We start from the raw sequence: 23,578 nt of genomic DNA on the forward strand, positions 1-23,578 counted from the left end.
ATCAGCAACGCCTCTAAACGGTCTAGTCCCTTCTTAAGAATGGAATATCTCAATAAATAAGGATTTTTGCAACAGGCTTTTGAACCAAGTTGGGACCCATTTTATGTGTTGTCAGACCCATATTCATGCAGTAGCATCTGTCAATGTCTTAATTACCAGAAATAGTCAATTTCCTTTGTGAGTTACATAGAGGAGCATGCGTCGCTGCCCTGTCGGCCAGAATCAGACAAAGGGTCTGGTGTGGCTGGCTTAGGCACTTCAGAGTTTGAAGCTGCTGGCCTGAGGCAAAGCCAACTGCCGATTCTGATGGCTAAGCTGAGCAGGAGGGTTAGAAAGGATAAGTATCAAGAGCTTTGTTCATCCAGGGCCAAGGGCTGCCCACCCACTGAAAAGCAGCTTACCCTCCAGTAGACGGCAAGGGAGTCATTGTGGCAGTTTCAGTCCAAGTCAGGCAGACTCTATTGGATGGAGGTTTCTGAGAGGTAGCAGCGACTCACTCACTCACTTACTCACTTACTCACTCTCCCAAAGCCATCTCATTAGGAGTTGAAGTTGAACAGTGGAGAAGCTTCAGTCCATTTTAACCAATTGACACAGAGAGTTGAAGAACCCTACAACAAGAACTTGACAGAAGAACCCTTCCCTCCTTCAGTCAGTGCTGCTCACAACTCTTTCATCTTCACATTTCTAACCTCTTCTCCCTGGTTCCCCTTCAAATCTTTCACCAAACCAGCAATTTCTCCTCCAAAGCAACCATGTCTTACACCTCCTTTGAAGGATACTTCTGCCAGGGTCAGAGCAATCATCCCTTGCTCAATTCTTCATCGGGCACCAATGGGTCCATCTTGGCTGGCACTCCAACTTTTCAGTTCGATGCTGATGAAGACCTTCGGTGGACTCAGAGCTCTCTTCAAGCTCACCCAAAATCCTCTACAACCAACCAACACAATCAGACTCATCATTCAAGCAGAGGGTAAGATCTCGTCAATGTTTGAGACCTTTTTGGGCCCTTTCACTTGATTGTGAAGTATTTTTGAAGACCAAAAGTAGGCGAAACATTTGGAGTGTGTTCTTGGTGTCGCCACGTCCATTTACTTTCAAGAGTTGCTTCGTTAAAGCCTAAAATGGTTGTGAGATGTTGAAAGATGGCATCTTACATGGGTTTTATGCTCAACTGCATCCTATTTCTAAAAACATTCTGAGCCTTCTTGTTTTCTTTTTATTGTGAAGTTCTTTGGTCTTGTGACACAGGTCAGGCAAGTCTTTCAACGAGGCAGAGCATTTGTATTTTGCCAGAACCAATCAATGTATTCAAAACCAACAGAGTGTCTGAAAAAGATGGAGGTCAAGTCCTAGGGTTTCAAGTTTAATTTCTCGGACTGAAAGAAGCTACAGTAGAAGCTTCGAAGCTGTTTCATTGGAGGCTGGAGCAGCTTGGCCAGGTTCGGGCTAAACCTTCTCGGCGGCCAGGCAGTGGGTAATGAGGGTTAACCAGCCAGCCAGCCAGTCGGGAGCTTGACTTCCCCTCAACCAAGTGATGGTGGTTGAGTACAAGACAGTAGCCGGCAGTCTTATTGTCAATTTCCTAATGTGGCATGAAGTGGCCACTAGAGCCATTGACAGCTCTGACAGCCAGCGGCAGCTTTGGTGCATGCAGGAAGAACAACATCTATACCAGCCTGCCCTCCAATGGTACCACCATCCTCACCTCCATCCATCCACCAATTCCAAGGGAGCTAGTTTGCCTTGGTACCCTAGCCTTAGGAGCTTGAGATGGAGAGAAAGAGACACACTCACGCACACACACGCACCATCACACTATCACAGTCTAGGTCTGCCAGAAACCTGCCACTCAAAGTGACTTGATACACTTGGGGCGCAGTAAACAGTAGAGCACCCTTGTAAAAATTGGTAACGAGCGCTAAATTCCACGGGATAAAAGTCACGGCCAAAAAAAAAAATTGTTCAGGCTTTGGTCCTAATTTGGTAGCAATGCCCGTGGTCTAAGTACTGCATTTGCATTTGCGATATTTCTTTAGGCACTGCTGCCGTTGATTTAAGTCAAGTTTTGGTAGTAGTAGAGTAAGGATCCAATCTGATCACTGCCTTTCATTTGCAACCCGAAACCGGGGGTCATGCACTGAGTTTGTCAAAGTCGGATCCGATTCCGTTAAAACTTCCCCGAGCTTGAGTCATCAGGCCAAATATTGATTATTGTCAAGCAAGATTAGATGAGAAATCGGATCACTTGCCGTCAAAGGCCTCGAGCAATAACTTGAGAAAGGGAATCATCAGTTTCAAAATGTCAGCAACGCGTATCCAAGAGATGGAACGAACCAGGAAAAAGCGTCTGAAAAGAGAAGCAAAAAAAACGCGCAATCACATGTGGAATCAAATCTCTCCGACGACTTGTTGGCTCTTTGGAGCAGGATGACATTCTCGTTTATCACGCACGCAAACAATTAGTTTCCTCTTTTTATCTCATTTGCGAAACCCTCAGAACCTTGCTAGTCATTCCTATGTAAATATTTGTCATCTTCGTGCCCCGAGAACTGAGCAGTCCCGGTCTTTCCGGTCGATGACGAATGGCGATAGAATGACTCCTTGGGGTACAGCATTGAATAACAGCTGAAATGGCGAAAATTACCAGCCCTTGTACGTGACAGTCATTTCCATACGAGCAATTACTAATTGAAGGGTTGTGACTCGAGCTTCTAGTTTTGAACAAGTGCCACCAGGGTTTCTAGTAAAGGTTATCAAATCATTGGTGGTACGGCGCATTGATTGATTACTCCTGCAGGGGTTTCCGCACAGGCGGACATCAACTTAAAGTTTGGATCAAAATCCACTTCTGAAGTCGGGCGTCTTTCCTTTACTTTAGAGTGATCCAAGATATGCTCATATTTTCCGCATTTCATCAGTCTTCGTACTTCTTGTTCTGACATACTACTGACCGATGTTTGTGTACTTGCTAGTTTATACGAGCTCGAGCACTATTTGATCCAAGTCTTCCGTCATCCGTTTATACAAGGTATAACATGAAGACATACGATCGAGGAAAACGTGAATACTTGTGAAAGGCAAACATAGAAATGTCAACATGTTTCAAACGAAAAAACAAATACTGAATCCTCGTGAAGAAACCAACAAGTTCTCTGCTGCCATCCATCACCCGTCTGAAATCTCTTAAAAGGCTAGAATGTTTTCATCATTTTGAGCCGTCGTTCGATTTGATTGAAGTCGACAAGATTCGGCCAGGGCTGAAACTTGATCCGGCCCTCCAAAGACGAATTCCACCTTGTGAGTGAGTAAGTGAGCGTACGTAAACGTATTGTAGAAGAGCAGCTTTGGGATTTGATGATGTATATCTTTTGCCCAAATGTCGCAGCTCCTCGTTTTCCAACGCTTTAAGGCTCATCATAGGGAAGAGGGGGAACGTCGTTCTTGGCCTGGCCCATCAATAATCCTGGGGGGCCGGCTCTGCCGCGTTCCATTAATTACCAACTGGTGGTTCTTTTTCTCATAGGTTTCTCACTTAATGCGATAAATCAACGACAGGCTCGAATTCGCTCGTAGAGAGAAAATTCGATTTATTTTGTCACAGGCGCAGTCATACGGAATACGTACCTGGCACTCGAAAAGCTTGTCGTGAAGATTGATGGGAGAAAAAATTACAACGATTTGCCGGATTCACCGGAGAGCTTCTTCCATAAAGCTCACACGTTTGTAACGGGGTCAAATGTGTGGATCGGCTCGGCATTAATGATAGATCGGCTCGGCATTAATGATAGATCGAGAACTCTTTGGCTCATGTTCTCAAAACCTTCATGCCACTCATAGCATTGGTACTCGTCTCAAAAGCATGGCTTCACATTTAAAAGTCCACGTGGTCGAACAGTTTTCTTACGCTTTCGGTTAAGGCCGTTTTCGGTTCATCACTACTTTGAACCCCCGGCAACTGGAGGCGATGTGCAGTCAAAGATGGCTGGATTGAGTTCGGAATAATGTCGATCAAGCCATTGTGTTCCCGTCTTGGCAGTGATTGGATGGCTTTGTTTCCTGCAGGAAATTGGAGGTTGTGGTTGATGTTAGTGTAGAAATGTATGAAAAGAGCTGAAAGAAACCCCGGTAACTCGCTCTGAATGAGAACGAGAATGTCCACACGTGGTTTGAACTTTTGACTAATAAATCCACATACTTGGAAGGCAGCAAAATGCTATTACCACCCCTAAGGGAGGGCTATTCCACAATTCGTAATATTGAAGATGCGGAGGATTTTTATTCTTGCCTAAAAACGACCGTGTGAGACATTGGTAGAAACATGTAAATTCAAATCGGTTTTATGGGAAATCCCAACAACTTCAGAAGGTTCAATTGCCTTCATCAGTGAATGAAATATTCATGGTGGCGTCGTTCACGTTAGCCATGCCCTCGGACATTGATGATTGCATGTTACTTTCGCTCCCTGAACATCATCGTAGTCGCCGTCGTTGGCGGCTATCGGAAGTGTTCTTGCGTGAAATTGCGGTGAGGGTAATTCCAACACAAAGAACTCGGCATTCCATTTTGAATATCATTTCGTGGATGATTCGAATACTCCACATGGCGGGTCTCTTGAGATTTGTACTTTCCGGAATACCGAGTGTCCTCGGGGAAGAACCTGTTTCTTCCTTGAAGTACTTAGGACCGATAAACGAAGTTCCATATTGCCTTGATCTAGATAAGACCCTCACTTTTTATGTGCCTACTTTTTTTGGTTGGCTTAGGCCACAGAGGTTTATGAGTTGCTCAATCTTCACTTTCTTTACAGGGCATTCAGCGCAATAACTGGAATGTCGCCGAGTTTAGGAGTCCCTCCAATGGACGCGTTTTTCTGGATGGAGGCTCCCACCCATCCATCTACCTCCACGCCCATCAGCTCCGAGGGCGGGTCTCCGACGAACGGACCCTCCAGAATACGGAAACGTCACTTTTCCCTCGAAGAGTACCAAGACATGGACGATAGTTCAAACTCGAACGATTCCGGGATCTTTTCGCGGAACTCCAACATGATCTTGGAGGAGAACCCCCGGGCCTTGGGCTCGCTTTCCGATCTCAACGTCTTTAAGTCTTTCATGAATGGTGAGTGATTTGACTTGAGATTGTGAGTGAACCGATTTGTTTACCCTCGGCATTGTCCTGCAGACATGTCATATGGTGAGGATGCCTTGAGCATGGACTTTGACAAGTCCATGGACGATGAGCATCTCAAGGATCTGGAGAGGCGGATCCTTCAAGTGATAGAAGAGGCGAGGGAAGCCAACAAGTTTGGATTGGAGTTTCCTCCCGGACTCCTGGACATTGTCACTGGTCACATCCTACAAGAGGCGGCCGGAGAGCCATATGGATTAAAAGGTGCGAACGACGACCGCAAATTGTTCTGTGATGGAGCTGGAGGTTTTACCATAACCATTGCTCTTCTGCGTTCTAGGTTGTGTTTTGAAAATTCAATATGAAGGCCAAACTGCTCTTCATAGAGTGGCCACCCTTGTGTGCGATCCAAATACGTTGTCAACGTTTGAGCTTACCCTCACCTTCCGACAGGCCCAAGCCTCGTGGGGTAAAAGAATGGCCAGGTAAGCCAATAGTATTCAATATCTATGCCACAGACAGAGGTTTCGTGATTATCTAAACCTTCTCCCGCACGGCACATTTTGAGAGATCTGAATTAGAGAACCGACACTCCCTGTTAGTTTGATAATTACTTATTGGAAGTTACATTTTGGTCTGTGACTTTATGGGATGCATTTTATAATTCACAGAAGACGTTAGTAACTGGTGCTGTATCTTTTTATCTCTTTTTTTGGTGTATTTGTTTTGAAGAAGTGTCATTTTTGCTTCTCAATTTATAATTTCAATTGTTACTTGGACAGGGTATATGTCAAGTGTTACTTGGCCTCAAGTTCTTTAATAGATCTGTATTTTTCGATCTTGAATGAGGATTTGGAACATAATCGAATTGAAATTCATTGTTATTGGGGACTTCTTTTCAAGCAGTTAGAAACCCAACGACCTTGTAACTGTATTTCTTGAGCGTGCCCTTTCTCTACATTAGAGCTCGATTTAGTCAAGAGGTTCTTCGATAGATGTTATGCACATTGTGGACCAACACAATTGGATGCAATTCAATTGCTACAACAAATAATTCATTCTTCCAGACGCCTGTCGTTCTCCCTGTCGATTGCGGATTATCCCGTCAGTACCTCCTACAAACTGGTCAAAAAGCGCTCTTACCGTCAAGGAGAGATCGAACTGGTTTCTTAAAGAGTCACAAAGTATAAAGTCGAAGAAGAAGGAGCACCCTACAAGAAAACAGAACAACAACAAAAGTATTAACCTCAAGGTTTGCGCGTGTGTGAGACTGATCGAATGCGTGAAACAAGCGGATGAGTCTGCCCAATCTTCAAGAATTCTTAAATCTACATGGGTGAAGAGAAAGGGGCTGCAAAAGTGACCACTAACGAGCCCATTCTGTCTCCCGGACAATCGACAACATCCACCGTGCTGCTAAAACAAACAAACAAACGTGTGTACCTCCCCGTCACAACCAACCCTGCTAAAAGTTGACTTGTCACAAAGAACAAACAAACAAACAAAAAAATCATCGGCTGCAGCCCGATACCATTAATGATGATACATATAGTTGTGATAAGAGTTTATCTTAACATTTTTTATGGATATGTTATTAGCCACTGGGGATGGTGAACCCCTGCAACCTTTGCGTTGTGAGGATCCTGTCATCGCCACAATTTTGTCTTTCATTCTACTGTCAAAAACACCATCCATCCCCTCTCATCAAGAATTAGTGGGCGTGTGTGTGTTGTCTCCTTGTGTGCCCCGCCCACCGAGTCACTCTCAATTGGCATCCATTCCTATATTGGTTGGATTGGGTGAGTCGGCGAAGGCCACAAAGGCAACCGACCGACCGACCTTGATCTTCAAGTGCAAATTCAAAAGATACGAGAAGCATCTACTCCGTATTTCATGAACGTTATTGTGTTAAATTTCAACTCCGTTTTGCTTGGACTGTGGATATCTACATATATATAAAAGTATAAATCCCAACAAGTTCACCAATTCATAAACCGTCGACTGATTCCAAACACTCCCACAACCACAAAATCTGTCTCAAACAATATACAATTATATTTTTGTTTGTCAAATCCATTCTCAGCCACGTTTTCCTTTTTTCGCTCTGATGTGGCTGGAGATCTATTATCATCATCATTATTATTAATAATAATAATATAAATATTCACTTGGGTCTTTCTTTGATTTCCATCAAATGCCAATAAAAGCTATGACAAAACAGTAACCCGCGTCCATCAATGCAAAATTCAGGTAACTCACATTAAAAGCGGGAGCCACCCAACATTTGCTAAAATACTCCTATGGTGAATATGTATTTGGAAATTATGTTTAATTCAAATGTTTATCTCGGCCCACGTTTACTTCAAAAACTGATCAACATTGTTTTCGGACTTCTGTAATATTGTACTTTGTACTAGTGCGTTTATTGTGACAAATCTACTTCGTCAATACGACAGCAAGAGTTTATAAAATGGTAAGAGTGGTTCTCATCTCCTCAAATCGTACAGATACGGATATATGATGGGATAGAATGAAGCTCTTCCTCTTTCAACTTGAATGATGGTCGCAGGGTTAAGTTTCAGTTAAAATGTGTCTTCAGATGGCAAAATGTGTATCATTTACATTTTTGTTCAACACAAAAGTTACATAAAACCATGCATTTGGGTCAAGCCCGCGGAAAAGGTCAAAATTATCCTGCATACCTGCCTTTTGTAACCCTCAATCAAAGCAAATACCTTGTTACTTGCCTTCCTTTCACAAACCCTGCATTTGTGTTCAAAAATCAGAAAGTTCGACACAGATTGAGCTTTCTTCAGAATGGACCATGACAGAAATGTACTACAAAAATGATAACCTTTTTTTGCACAACCTACCTACGGGATCAATGTAATATACCATATACTGTACTGGACAACATAAATTTTCTAAAAAGCCAGCAAATCCATTCAAATGTGACGTAAAGACCATTTTGGTTCTAGCAAGGCCAAAATTTAATTAGAGAAAGCACGAATCGATAATACAACCAGTTGCCAATCAATGGACACCATCCTCAAGAAAGAGGGATCCACGGTCTGGATCACTGGCCTCTCAGGATCCGGTAAAACAACCTTAGGATTAGCATTGAAAACTTATTTGACCTCTAGAGGTAGGTTGCCAGTTGCTCGCATTGTTCTAGTTTCCAATTGGGAACAGGCGAAAGTCTTTGATTGCTCTCCATTGTAGGTGTCCCATGTTATGTCTTGGATGGAGACCAACTTAGAGGTAGCTTGTCCCAAGATCTGGGCTATTCATCAATGGAGAGTGAGGAGAATGCCCGAAGAGCTGGAGAAGTGGCGTTAATGTTCGCCAAGACTGGATTTCTCGCCATCTGTTGCCTCATTTCGCCTTCAAAAAGAGCCAGGAACGCAATCCGTGCCCGACACGCTCATCTTAGGCTCGCTTTCCATGAAATCCATCTTAAATGCTCCCTTTCCATTTGTCGAGCTAGAGACCCCAAGGGATGGTATTCCAAATACGAGGTTGCAAGACTCGCCCATCAACAAATTCGAGTGGGTTCCGTGAATTTGAAGTACGAAGACATTGGGAGCTTTTTGGAGGAAAATAGCTACGATATCCCTGATGAGCCCGATTTATCACTTGACACCGAGACCCAAGGAGTCTCCGAGTGCCTTAACACCCTTGTGAACTATTTGAAACTAAGCTAACTCAAATTCCCCGCTCTTTTTATGAGTTTTCTGCTGCTCAATTTCCTAAATAGTGATAGGCCAAAGAGACCGATTTCGGGAAGGAAATGCATACTTGATAATATGATTGAATGCAAACGAGTTAAAAACTGATCAAACCTTACAGAAATCTCATTCAATACCCTGCTCTCTCATCTCAATTGAAATCATTGCAAAAAAAGAAAAATAACTGACAAATTGCCGAGAAATAGTTAGAACTTTCCACATCAAGACGCTCATTCTTTGCAGTTTTGAGAAAGTGGAGTTTAGTTCAAATGAGCACAAACACTCAGGCGTTTTTTACTCTTACACGGCTAAAAGTGGAAACAAAACATTTATTGAGCACATGCACCATGTTCCTCGATCGCCCATGTGAGTAAGCCTCAATCCAAAACTCATCCGCATACCAGGGCCTTGGAATGCCTTGGCGAGCCTTTGCTTTCCAATTCGTGTTCAAACCACTATCTGTTCACCAAATCAGTCATCAAATATTATTCTTTTACAATTCGACAAGGTAATTTTATGCGCATTTCAAGAATGCTTCCTTCAAATAAAATCAAAATGAAAAGAACAAGGGACCTTGTCCTAACATTTTCCTACTGCATTATTTAGCGTCGAACTGGACCCTTGAGGCTTTCAGACTTTTGTCTCCTCCATAAAGTTGTTTTGTCACCATTTGTACTTTGTTATCGAGGTTGTGAATGATGATTGAAAATACCATCAAGACCACAACAAACAAAGTGTAAACATGCTTTTTCGTCAAAAATTCAATGCACCAATTCTAGGAACCGGATCCTTAATCGTTGAGAAATATCGATCCATCTTTCAACAACAACCGTTCCATGTCTACTGTTCAGTTTGTTTACATCCAGGTGTTCTTATGAAACTTCAGTGTTGACAGCTCACTACCTTTCAAGTACATTCATAATGCTTTGAGATTGGTGTACACTTCTCGAATCAAAATGATTTTATGGAGAAGTAGGCCCCTGTGGCTACTTGGACCCAAGTGCTCCAGTCATGGGGTAATCCGACCATGGGTTGTGGAAACAGTAGCAGGTAGATGTCCACATTGATAGACTTGTTGGGAATACAGTCATTTTTCACCATGTTTAGATCTTCTAGTCAACTTAAATTAATAGGGCTCTGTATGAACCATTGAAATACAGACAGGGGTGCTCAGGTTGAAGTTTAGCTACTAAAAGTCAATTGTATTCTTCTTCAAATGAAACTCAAACGAGGTCACGCATATGTGCAGTTGGATTTCAAATTTGAGCTTGATTGAATGACTGGGTCACAAGTTAGGGCCTCTCAGAGGATACTACAAGTCTGCACGTAATGTGGTAATTAGGTCCGGCTGGAACCGTTACCGGAAAAAGGTAACGCTTGACCGTTGCCGTTACCAATACATTTTAGAAAATGTCACGCATGACCGTTATCGTTACTTTTGGAGAAAAGAGAACTTAAAACTGAAAAAGCATGTATACATTATCTTATCGTTAGTAAATATGACGTGAAACAAATGACTCCGGTGATTATTTATTTGATCCCATCAGTAGCTTGTAAGTCATTGCATTTCAGACAGAATTTTCAAAAAAATAGGTAGGAAACCTTTATGCATTTTTTATATCCCTTTTCCCTTGTTTAAAAAAAAGTAAGGGTAACAGGAGGGCTTTAAAGCCAATCCGATCCATTAATGTTACCGTTGCTTACAGAAAAGTACCGCGTTTCCTGTAGCGTTACTCAAAAAGTAACGCGTTACAAATAACGGTGTTACTTGTAACGGCGTTACTCAAACCCTTGTAGTAATCAATTAATAGATTTAAATCATGCATCAGGGTTGGCAAATGGGTTAATCCCAGGGCGTTTTTAGGGAGTTTTAATGGGCGGGTGAGACGGGTCTTTTGTTTGATGTGTATAATTGTTTTTTTTAACTGGACGGGTTTTATTGATTTTTAATCAAATGTTAAAGTTAGACCCTTTTTTGGAGCCAAAGACAACCAAACTGGGACAAAAAAAAACCTGCTCCATTACCTTACTTTTGAAAAATGATAACGCCATACCAATACAGGTACTTCGGAGGGGGAATAAGACGAACTTGTCTAATTTCAGAATTAAAGACGAATTATAATCTTTCATAGACGAATTATAATCTTTCATAGACGAATTATAATCTTTCATTTTAATAGTACTGGGGATTACATTCCCTGTAGCGGTTAGAAAAGCCCGTGAAAAACCAAACAAAAAAAAAAAAATGAGGCGAAATGTTCAATAGCAGAAGTCAAAAGTTTTTGGTTAGTTGCCCCGCTGATTTGGGATTAGTGCAATAGTCAAAGAACTGGAACAAATAAGCCACTACATTTGACACGCAGTTTATGGAAGAAAACCGTGCAGGAAACCCAAAATCTACCTTTAGAATAGTAAGGATTGAACATCACAAAGGAGGAGTTTCCTACCCACGGTGTTACTCACAATACTGATAAAGATTTTATGCAAATGCCAAGATTTATAATAATGATTTTCGTTGTTATTCAAACAAAAGAAACATTTTTATAAAAAATCATTTTGGATTCTAGCTCAGATTAGAATATTAATCCAATTAAAACCTACAAAGAGATAGCATTTTTAAAAACGTAATCAATAGATCTTGGAAGTAACCTTAGGTGCGTTTCCAACTAAAATTTTATTCAAATCCATGGAGCAAACTATAAGATATCTCGTTTTAAAAGATTGCATTTTCATCGAATTTGACAGCAAATTGCTCCGGTTATAGCTTAAAGCAATTGCCAAGAAATATAATAAGCTTTTTCTATGCCTAAAATATAAATGAATTTTTTTCACTTTTCTGAAGCAGGTAGAAAAGCCCGAATATAGTTTGCAATATAACTTAAAACTTACTTAATGTCAATATTCACAATTTTGATGCCATACTTGTCAATCACAATTCAATGAAGCTTAATCTTGAATTTTGACAAAATTATATTAACGTTCAATAAAAACATCGCTAATACGTAGAAATTAATTATTGCAAAAAGTGACAATTTGGAAAATTAAACTCTCACAGGTATCGTTCAGATATTTTAGGAACACAAAGGATATTGTAGCTTTTGGCACTTAAGTAAAATAAAAGGCAATTTTGCATGTTTTGTAAGTTTTAAGCGACATTTTTTGCTACTTTTTGCTTTTAAAGAAATCTTCAAGAAAATGGCGAAATATCATTTCTTGTCGTGTCATTGAAAAACACAATCATATTCCTTGGGAATAACTGGAACATAATTAGGCCATTTTTCGATCTTTTAAGGCGTAAAACGCAACCTTTAAGTTGTAATATCTAGGCATCTGCGGAATAGAAGTTGATGAAATTTTACGTCAATACATAACTAGGAGTATGTTTAATACTGATTGACTACGTTTTTGACAATGGTGCATTTTAATGCACTTTAAGTGATTTAACATACTTATCTGAGCTACTTTTAAACATGTGTATTTCACAAAAGTTGTTCCTTTTGTCTCTTTGACAAAGAAAAAACATATCTAGATGTCTTGGCATTTGAGCAAACACTTAACCAGAAAATATAACCACCGTGTACCATTTAGTCCATGAAATCAAGACATTGCCCTTCCAGTTTCATTATCAATCAAATTACAGCCAAAAAAGGGGAAAGGCATCGGAAAATGAAGGAAAAAATTGAGAAAGATTTGCCATCAACCCGCCCGTAAAAAACCGCCCATGGGCGGGTTTTGGGTTTTTTAATCCAACGGACGGGTTTTAGCCAACCCTGTCATGCATTCTATGTAGATTTATGTACTGCGGTTTGAGAGACAATAACTTGCGATCCACGTGTTTCATCAATCTGAAAATTACACTTTCGTAAAACGTCCCCATTTCAAATTCCAGTGGTTTATTATTATTAGCCTGGAAAAGTATGGGACATTCATTGAAAAATGTAGTGAGGCACCCTGAATTTGGGTTTTTTGGGGAGGGTGAATTTAGACAAACATTACAGCCAACCTGCACCTGGCCTTGGCTGAATTTGTCATTCATTTCAATTTCCCCGCTTATTGTGAGCAAACAGCATTCTGATGTTGAGCCAAGATATTAGTACAACGACAGATCTACACCACAAAGTACATATTCTGAAAGTTTTGTTCCATAACTCACTTGATTTTGTGACTTGAAAATTGAATTGGATCATGGTGCAAGTTGGCTGTAATGTTTGGTTACATTATCCCTCTACAAAATGCCCAAAATCAGGGTTCAGCACTATATTTTTCCTTGAATTTCCGTTACTTTACATAAATAATTGGCCCTTAACCCACATAATCCATGTTTGAACACAAAATCACGCATATGGGTGCGCACTAATCGGGTTCGTTGATCCTGACTCTTGTTGCAGGGTTGCCATTGCTTCATTACCCTCAACGAAGTTGCTACGCCACTGAAGTGGATTTCATGCAGCAACCCTACGCATATTACCGAATTCTGGGGATCCCGAGAAATTCACGAATGTCGGACGTGAAGGCGGCTTATTTGCGATTGGCTAAACGGCATCATCCAGACATGATCGGCAAAGTAGATGAAGCCACCGAGGCTACTCATCGCCAAAAATTCGACGTTAGTTGACTTAATGTTCATCAATATATGCCCCCGGTTCTTCATTAATGCCTTGAAATTTTGGTAGGAGATCACAGAGGCTTATACCACACTCATAGATGTTACCCAAAGACATTTCTATGATCAGCACGGATATTCTTGCGATGGTCTCCGCAAGAAAGGCATCCCGTCCATCTTTGATTACCAGCCCAAGTATGTGTGACTAACTAGGAATATTGTCTCGTCAATGCACGGTCCTTCTAGAGATAACGGACTGCGAACGGAAGTAAAAAAATCCTAAACTGTTCACTTTATGCCAAATAAGCACTTCATACGACCACAAGATCTTGTACAATAGATAAACTTGGCCGGATTTGAGGCCAAAGCTATTCTTAGGGAGCTCAATAGATATGTGCAAAGTTATGTAGCAAACGCTACATAATATTTGAATTTTCGGCCTGCTGCTCTTGGTCAACATAACCTTTTGACAACCTAACTTTGAAACGAACCCCTTTACAAGTAGATAGTAGAAAAAAATGACCTGCCTTTAATTGAAAAGATCTACGTTTCTTATCTTATTACTTTGATTCGAAAAATGGCTCAGATTTGCTATTACCAAGAGCAAGCTGATTTGACGGGAAGTTCGTTCACAGTCCAGTTTTCTACAAGTTCGTGGTCAATGTTACCAGTTACCTACGAAATCTAATGAGGGATGAATTTGGATGTTTAGTGATTTCCATTCTTTTCTTACCACCGGCAGTAAAAAAAGCGAAATGGGCCGTTTGGCCCGGTTGAGGCTGCTGGGACAAGTTTGGGCCGAAACGCGTTTGTTACATTTATTAGCAATACTATGTTCTCTAACACGGTTATCATGATTTAGAATCAATTCAGAGACAGTCAAAATATTCTTACTTAGTTACTTGGAAAATTTCTGTGTTTCTCGTACCATCATCTCGTTAAATCGACGGCAGAGCTTTTTGCTGGGCCGTTGAGTAGAGCTTTGCCCACTCAGACAGTACTAGAGGGGGAGAATTAGTTCCCGTTGATTTAATGACTTGATACTTGAAATGCAGAGATTGGACATGTGAGTAAGCAATTAAAAATATTTTGAATGAAATGAATGCCTTTGTGTCTCTGTATTGATTCTAAATCATAATAACCATGATAGAGACCATGGCATTGCTAATAAATGTAATAGACTCGTTTCGACCTAAACTTGTCCAAACAGCCACAACCCGGCCAAACAGCCCATTCCACTTTTTTTACTGCCGGCGGTAAGAAAAAAATGGAAATCACTAAATCTGCAAACTCTTTCTTCATTGAAATATGTTAAAGGTAAGTAATTATATGAGGGTAATATGTTTTTTCCGTCTTGAATTCTTGGGAATCTCATTCCCAGTAGCGGTAAGGTAGTCTTGAAAAAAAAAGAAAGGGAAATTCCCAAGGCACCAAGAAAAGTAATTGATATTGTTCACTTGTAATCGCGCCCAACCCTATAGAAGTTTCCAGAGAACTTTCAGAGGGAGGGCCGAGCGGGGAGCTAGACTATCGAACCCGGGAAAATTTCGCATGCTAGGAAAGTCCGCCAACATTTACGTCTCCTCCCACAAGAACGAGTTCTCAACCAATTTGTTGTAAATGAATATCCTACTGTACCCTGTTTGAGGATTCGTTAAAATTTGGTCTGGTGGTTGGATTATGCATACAAATGTGAAACTTTGATAGAATGAATACCCCAAACATCGGCCTCACCAAGAATGCATAGTGTTGCTTTTTTTTAAATTCGTCAACGCTTTCAATTCGTCTATGTCAAAAACAAATGACTGTAACTTTCATTGCAAAGTATCCAAGTTTTGATGCCGATTGAAAGATTCAGATTGCTCAAGTAATTTAAATACCAATCCTTCTACTTGGAAACAGATGGTCAATCCATGAACAAGAGTTCAGAGCTGATGGTGAGACCAGTGCTGTTGAGGACTGGTTTAAGGCCCAAGGTCACTCTTGGGACGAACCCAAGACAACTATCCGACAACGCCTGAAAAACGCTTATGTGGAGTATCGTTGGGGACTGAAAGTGTATGATTTCCCTTGGGATTTTCAAGGTGAGTACTTTTCCGAAGGTTTCCATTGGCAGTGTGAAGTGAATTAACCGAGAGGAACGTTTCATTGAGGGTCCCCAGTTTGGACCAAAATATACGTGAAAGCAATAAGTTCAGGCGATCAAATAATACGTCCTAGTCCTGCAAAGTTTCCCTATTGTTCCTAACACTGTTTATATTTTTGGGACTACCTTACCGCTGTTGAATGACGTCGGATGGAACAAAACTCGGGACTTTAACGTTGGACAACTTTATTTATCAACTCGGTGAACACGGGGGTTTTTCAAGAGAGTTACGTCCGTGAGCCAATCCGTTTTTTCGCGCGTAGACAGATCGCAACTCCCAGAAAGAACATCACGAAACGTACATTATATAAGAGAGAATGTTAATTTCCCAACACTCCTCCTCATTCGACACTCCATTCAATTATATTGCACATTTTACTCAACTTGCGTAATTTCGATCTTGGCAACCCCTTTGTCAACATGTCAGCTATCATATCCTCCGTTTTGCAGTAGTCTAAGACGAGGGTACCTAACACCACCTGTTCTTGAGTAAAATGATATCGGATGCCGATGTGTTTAGCTCTACCGTGGTACTGGGGATTCTTGGCCAAACCGATTGCTGACAGGTTGTCCTCAAAGATCTTAGTTGGTTCTGTCACGGGTTGCCCTCCACTTTTCATGACGTTTCTCAACCATATCGCCTCCTGAGCCGCACTTGAGAGAGCCATGTATTCGGCCTCTGCAGTCAATAAGGCCACTGAATTATGTTTTTGGCTCCTCCAAGAGATTGGCCCGCCTGCCAAGAGGAACAAATAGCCAGAGGTGGACCGTCTATCTTCTGGATCTCCGGCCCAATCAGCGTCAGAGTATCCAACAATATCCACCTCACTTCCCCTTGAGTATGTGATTCCAACATTAGCAGATCCTTTCAGATACTTGAGAATCCGTTTCAAAGCACTCCAATGTTCTTGTGTTGGATGAGAGGTAAACTTGGCCACGGATGCGACAGAAAATGACAAGTCTGGCCTAGTTCGCACCGCCAAGTACAATAGACCTCCAACAATTGATCGATACTCAGACTGTTTCACTGGTTCTTCATCTTTGTTGGCTTTGATGAGCTTTAAATTGGGTTCCATTGGAGTATCTACAGGGTTGCACTCACTCATTCGTGTCTTCTCGATCAATTCTCGAGCAAATTGTGGCTGGCCGATCCAAACGACGCCCAGGTTGACGTCTTGACGAACAGTGATCCCGAGAAAATGGTTTACGGGACCGAGATCCTTTGCGTTGAAGTGTTGACAGAGTTTCAGTTTGATCTCATTCAATTCATTCTCATTTTTACCAGCCAAAATGAGATCGTCGACGTACACGGCTAAGTACATCTTGTCTGGTTTGTCCATATGGTAAAGACAAGGGTCTTCATTCGTTTGGACGAAGCCGAGATCCTTTAGAACCGTGTCCAACTTCGAATTCCAACAGCGAGGGGACTGTTTAAGGCCATAGAGGCTCTTTCTCAAGCGGCACACCATGTCTTCTTTCCCCTTTATCTCAAATCCCTCAGGTTGTCTCACGTAAATTTCCTCTTTGATCTCACCATTCAAAAATGCCGTCTTAATGTCCATTTGATGCATACTGAGACCTTGAGCGGCGGATAAAGCGAGGAGAACACGCACGGTCTCAAAACGGACAACAGGACAAAAAGTTTCGTCGTAGTCCATACCGTATTGTTGTGTAAAACCTTGTGCAACCAATCTTGCCTTATACCGCTCCGGGTTTCCTTCGTCATTTCTCTTGATTTTGAATACCCACTTAGTCCCAATGACTCGCTTGTCCCTGGGTTTGGCGACCAAGTCCCACACATCATTATCTTTCAAGGACTGGATCTCTTCTTCAACCGCACCCTTCCATTCCTCGCAATCGTTCCGACTAAAAGCCTCTTTGATGGTGACAGGATCCGGCTCACTTGAGAGAGCAGCGCAGGTCCATTCCCCTAGCCTTTGGGGCTCCCGTCGAACACGTTGTGGTCGTTGTTCTTGTTTTTCTTCCTCCTTCTCGCGATTATCGCCTCTGTTGTTCTGCTCGAACATACGAGTCTCCAGCTCGCTCATACGATCATGATATTCAAACGTTCCTGGATCCAGCAACTCGTCGAGAACCACAGTGCGACCTGGAGTTTCAGCTACTTTTGAGGAGAATCCGTTAGCCAATTCATTAAACACAACATCTCGACTATGAACAACACACTCTTGAGTGCAGTCATATAGACGGTATCCCTTGATTTGATCAGCATATCCAAGTAACACTAATGGCTTTGACTTGGGATCAAGCTTTCCCCTTTTTTCCTTCACGATGTGTCCATGAGCAAGACACCCAATTCGTCTGAGATGAGCAATTTTGGGTTTCTCACCAGTCCAAACTTCGAAAGGTGTCCTTCCAACCACTGCTTTAGTTGGGGCTCGATTCCTTAGATAGGCCGAGGTGGAGATCATCTCTGCCCAGAACCTTAAGGGTAATCCAGCATCCGCAAGCATAGTTCGGGTGACCTCAACTAAAGTACGATTCATTCTTTCCGCGACTCCATTCTGCTCAGGATTGTACGGGATTGTTAATTCATGACGAATGCCTTCCCGACTCAGACATTCCTCGAACTCGTTTGAGGTAAATTCTCCGCCATTGTCCGTTCGAAGTGATTTCAATTGGCATCCGGATTGCTTCTCTACCATGGTCTTCCACTTCTTGAATACTGAGAAGACCTCGTTCTTCTTTTTCAAGATGTATACCCACACGTACCGTGAATGGTCATCAATAAAAGTGAGAAAATAATTTCCTCCGCTCAACGACGTCTCGCCCATCTTGCCACACACGTCACTGTGGACTAACTCGAGTTTTTCATTCGCTCTCCTGTGGGCTTGTTTTGGGAATGGCGACCGATGAATCTTTCCCATGGCGCACGGCTCGCAAACTTCGTCCGTGACCGCGTTCTTGAGGTCCATTCCCACCACCATTTCTTGTCGGATCAATTCTGCTATCCCACTCACGCCCAGGTGGCCAAGGCGCCGATGCCACTTCTGAAAAGATGTTCCGTCATTCTGTTCATTCTTTGATATCATCACACTTGCTATCTTCTGGACATGATCCAGCCAATAGAGTCCATTAATTCTTGTGGCGACGGCAACAACGTTTTTGTCCCGACTGGCGATCGAGCACTTCCTTCCATCGAAAGCGGCTGATGCTCCACGCTCCGATGCCTTTGAGATACTAAGAAGATTGAAAGACAGTTCTGGAACCACAAGCACACCGTGAAGTGTGCACGGGACTCTCTTCTTTCCAACGCGCATTACCAGTTGGACGTTCCCCTGCCGAATGGCTTCCACGCCACGACCATCTCCGAGTGTGATCTTAACCGGTTTTTCCAGTGCATTCAAACTGTCAAACATCCCTTCATCATTACACATGTGGCTTGTGGCACCCGAGTCCACGATCCACGTTTGGTCTCGATCAACCCATGTATTGGCTGACACTTGGGCCGGAAGACCAACATCTTGGACGGTGTTGACGACAGTTTGGGTACTTTCCCTGTGAGCTCTGCTCGTTCGTTGTCCATTCTTTTCAGGCCATCGGACCCGACAATTGCGTTTGATGTGTCCCATTTTCCCGCACCGAAAGCACTCTATCATTCTGGCCTGATTTGATGAGGCAAGACCTTGTTCAGTCATCGGAATGGGACTTACTATCGCCCTTTTCCGTTCTTTGCCCCAGAGGCGCTCGGTTACCGTCTCCCACGACGGGATATCCGGGTGAGCTTCCAGCGCTGTAACCAGAACTTGGTAGCTCTCTGGCAAACTGGCTAGCAAGTAAACGACACGATCCTCTTCGTTCACGGGGTCTCCCACGACGGCTAATTCATGGAAAATCTCTGTCATTGCCTTCAAATGATCTTGTAGATTACCCTCCTCTCGGAGCTGACAAGTGAATAATTGCCGTCTTAATTGAAGTCGATTGGCCCAACTCTTCTTTTGAAACTGGTTCTGAAGACTCTCCCACACTTGCTTCGGATCGGTCGGATCACCGAGCAGATACAATAATCCAGGATCCACGGAGAGTACCAGTACGGCCAAGGCTCGGTCCTTCCGGACCAGGAATTTCCTCAAGGCCTCCCCATCCACGTCTGAGCTTGGTTCCACCTCGGTTCCGCTCACAATGCCCCAAAGGGCGTCTTTGATCAACGCCATCTTGGCTTGAATCTTCCACGTGGCATAGTTGGGTCCTTTCAGCGGGACCACCGCCGTCCGTTGCTCCATCGACATTCCTCCAAGGTTCGTTCACTGCAGTGGAACGAGACTGTGACCCATAACCTGTTGAATGACGTCGGATGGAACAAAACTCAGGACTTTAACGTTGGACAACTTTATTTATCAACTCGGTGAACACGGGGGTTTTTCAAGAGAGTTACGTCCGTGAGCCAATCCGTTTTTTCGCGCGTAGACAGATCGCAACTCCCAGAAAGAACATCACGAAACGTACATTATATAAGAGAGAATGTTAATTTCCCAACACTCCTCCTCATTCGACACTCCATTCAATTATATTGCACATTTTACTCAACTTGCGTAATTTCGATCTTGGCAACGCCTTTGTCAACATGTCAGCTATCATATCCTCCGTTTTGCAGTAGTCTAAGACGAGGGTACCTAACACCACCTGTTCTCGAGTAAAATGATATCGGATGCCGATGTGTTTAGCTCTACCGTGGTACTGGGGATTCTTGGCCAAACCGATTGCTGGCAGGTTGTCCTCAAAGATCTTAGTTGGTTCTGTCACGGGTTGCCCTCCACTTTTCATGACGTTTCTCAACCATATCGCTTCCTGAGCCGCACTTGAGAGAGCCATGTATTCGGCCTCTGCAGTCGATAAGGCCACTGACTTCTGTTTTTGGCTCCTCCAAGAGATTGGCCCGCCTGCCAAGAGGAACAAATAGCCAGAGGTGGACCGTCTATCTTCTGGATCTCCGGCCCAATCAGCGTCAGAGTATCCAACAATATTCACCTCACTTCCCCTTGAGTATGTGATTCCAACATTAGCAGATCCTTTCAGATACTTGAGAATCCGTTTCAAAGCACTCCAATGTTCTTGTGTTGGATGAGAGGTAAACTTGGCCACAGATGCGACAGAAAATGACAAGTCTGGCCTAGTTCGCACCGCCAAGTACAATAGACCTCCAACAATTGATCGATACTCAGACTGTTTCACTGGTTCTTCATCTTTGTTGGCTTTGATGAGCTTTAAATTGGGTTCCATTGGAGTATCTACAGGGTTGCACTCACTCATTCGTGTCTTCTCGATCAATTCTCGAGCAAATTGTGGCTGGCCGATCCAAACGACGCCCAGGTTGACGTCTTGACGAACAGTGATCCCGAGAAAATGGTTTACGGGACCGAGATCCTTTGCGTTGAAGTGTTGACAGAGTTTCAGTTTGATCTCATTCAATTCATTCTCATTTTTACCAGCCAAAATGAGATCGTCGACGTACACGGCTAAGTACATCTTGTCTGGTTTGTCCATATGGTAAAGACAAGGGTCTTCATTCGTTTGGACGAAGCCGAGATCCTTTAGAACCGTGTCCAACTTCGAATTCCAACAGCGAGGGGACTGTTTAAGGCCATAGAGGCTCTTTCTCAAGCGGCACACCATGTCTTCTTTCCCCTTTATCTCAAATCCCTCAGGTTGTCTCACGTAAATTTCCTCTTTGATCTCACCATTCAAAAATGCCGTCTTAATGTCCATTTGATGCATACTGAGACCTTGAGCGGCGGATAAAGCGAGGAGAACACGCACGGTCTCAAAACGGACAACAGGACAAAAAGTTTCGTCGTAGTCCATACCGTATTGTTGTGTAAAACCTTGTGCAACCAATCTTGCCTTATACCGCTCCGGGTTTCCTTCGTCATTTCTCTTGATTTTGAATACCCACTTAGTCCCAATGACTCGCTTGTCCCTGGGTTTGGCGACCAAGTCCCACACATCATTATCTTTCAAGGACTGGATCTCTTCTTCAACCGCACCCTTCCATTCCTCGCAATCGTTCCGACTAAAAGCCTCTTTGATGGTGACAGGATCCGGCTCACTTGAGAGAGCAGCGCAGGTCCATTCCCCTAGCCTTTGGGGCTCCCGTCGAACACGTTGTGGTCGTTGTTCTTGTTTTTCTTCCTCCTTCTCGCGATTATCGCCTCTGTTGTTCTGCTCGAACATACGAGTCTCCAGCTCGCTCATACGATCATGATATTCAAACGTTCCTGGATCCAGCAACTCGTCGAGAACCACAGTGCGACCTGGAGTTTCAGCTACTTTTGAGGAGAATCCGTTAGCCAATTCATTAAACACAACATCTCGACTATGAACAACACACTCTTGAGTGCAGTCATATAGACGGTATCCCTTGATTTGATCAGCATATCCAAGTAACACTAATGGCTTTGACTTGGGATCAAGCTTTCCCCTTTTTTCCTTCACGATGTGTCCATGAGCAAGACACCCAATTCGTCTGAGATGAGCAATTTTGGGTTTCTCACCAGTCCAAACTTCGAAAGGTGTCCTTCCAACCACTGCTTTAGTTGGGGCTCGATTCCTTAGATAGGCCGAGGTGGAGATCATCTCTGCCCAGAACCTTAAGGGTAATCCAGCATCCGCAAGCATAGTTCGGGTGACCTCAACTAAAGTACGATTCATTCTTTCCGCGACTCCATTCTGCTCAGGATTGTACGGGATTGTTAATTCATGACGAATGCCTTCCCGACTCAGACATTCCTCGAACTCGTTTGAGGTAAATTCTCCGCCATTGTCCGTTCGAAGTGATTTCAATTGGCATCCGGATTGCTTCTCTACCATGGTCTTCCACTTCTTGAATACTGAGAAGACCTCGTTCTTCTTTTTCAAGATGTATACCCACACGTACCGTGAATGGTCATCAATAAAAGTGAGAAAATAATTTCCTCCGCTCAACGACGTCTCGCCCATCTTGCCACACACGTCACTGTGGACTAACTCGAGTTTTTCATTCGCTCTCCTGTGGGATTGTTTTGGGAATGGCGACCGATGAATCTTTCCCATGGCGCACGGCTCGCAAACTTCGTCCGTGACCGCGTTCTTGAGGTCCATTCCCAAAACCATTTATTGTCGGATCAATTCTGCTATCCCACTCACGCTCAGGTGGCCAAGGCGCCGATGCCACTTCTGAAAAGATGTTCCGTCATTCTGTTCATTCTTTGATATCATCACACTCGCTATCTTCTGGACATGATCCAGCCGATAGAGTCCATTAATTCTTGTGGCGACGGCAACAACGTTTTTGTCCCGACTGGCGATCGAGCACTTCCTTCCATCGAAAGCGGCTGATGCTCCACGCTCCGATGCCTTTGAGATACTAAGAAGATTGAAAGACAGTTCTGGAACCAAAAGCACACCGTGAAGTGTGCACGGGACTCTCTTCTTTCCAACGCGCATTACCAGTTGGACGTTCCCCTGCCGAATGGCTTCCACGCCACGACCATCTCCGAGTGTGATCTTAACCGGTTTTTCCAGTGCATTCAAACTGTCAAACATCCCTTCATCATTACACATGTGGCTTGTGGCACCCGAGTCCACGATCCACGTTTGGTCTCGATCAAACCATGTATTGGCTGACACTTGGGCCGGAAGACCAACATCTTGGACGGTGTTGACGACAGTTCGGGTACTTTCCCTGTGAGCTCTGCTCGTTCGTTGTCCATTCTTTTCAGGCCATCGGACCCGACAATTGCGATTGATGTGTCCCATTTTCCCGCACCGAAAGCACTCTATCATTCTGGCCTGATTTGATGAGGCAAGACCTTGTTCAGTCATCGGAATGGGACTTACTATCGCCCTTTTCCGTTCTTTGCCCCAGAGGCGCTCGGTTACCGTCTCCCACGACGGGATATCCGGGTGAGCTTCCAGCGCTGTAACCAGAACTTGGTAGCTCTCTGGCAAACTGGCTAGCAAGTAAACGACACGATC

General features: G+C 43.3%; 3 protein-coding genes across 3 annotated transcripts in view; all 3 read left to right on the top strand.

The window, feature by feature from the left end:
- The first annotated feature begins 532 nt into the window (after window positions 1–532).
- LOC131891687 (DNA damage-inducible transcript 4 protein-like) lies at window positions 533–7,354 on the top strand. The gene is made up of 5 exons (XM_059241315.1): window positions 533–973; window positions 4,811–5,121; window positions 5,185–5,394; window positions 5,471–5,615; window positions 6,198–7,354. Exons 1-5 carry the CDS (start codon window positions 756–758, stop codon window positions 6,301–6,303), a joined length of 990 nt encoding a protein of 329 aa, XP_059097298.1. The 5' UTR covers window positions 533–755; the 3' UTR covers window positions 6,304–7,354.
- Window positions 7,355–8,123: 769 nt separating this feature from the next.
- On the top strand, window positions 8,124–9,462 carry LOC131891688 (uncharacterized). Its single transcript, XM_059241316.1, has 2 exons — window positions 8,124–8,275; window positions 8,353–9,462. The coding sequence occupies exons 1-2, from the start codon at window positions 8,167–8,169 to the stop codon at window positions 8,832–8,834; spliced, it is 591 nt and encodes a 196-aa protein (XP_059097299.1). The 5' UTR covers window positions 8,124–8,166; the 3' UTR covers window positions 8,835–9,462.
- A 269-nt stretch (window positions 9,463–9,731) lies between these two features.
- Window positions 9,732–23,578, top strand: part of LOC131891464 (uncharacterized) — a gene marked incomplete in the record, with an annotated part of 30,336 nt that continues 16,489 nt past the window's right edge. The window contains 4 exon segments of the mRNA XM_059241054.1: window positions 9,732–9,908; window positions 13,247–13,464; window positions 13,532–13,656; window positions 15,364–15,540. Of these exon segments, the coding sequence (XP_059097037.1) occupies window positions 9,815–9,908; window positions 13,247–13,464; window positions 13,532–13,656; window positions 15,364–15,540 (614 nt within the window).

The sequence above is a fragment of the Tigriopus californicus genome, chromosome 12 (genome assembly GCF_007210705.1).
Source record: "Tigriopus californicus strain San Diego chromosome 12, Tcal_SD_v2.1, whole genome shotgun sequence".
NCBI classification, from domain to species: Eukaryota; Metazoa; Arthropoda; class Copepoda; order Harpacticoida; family Harpacticidae; genus Tigriopus; species Tigriopus californicus.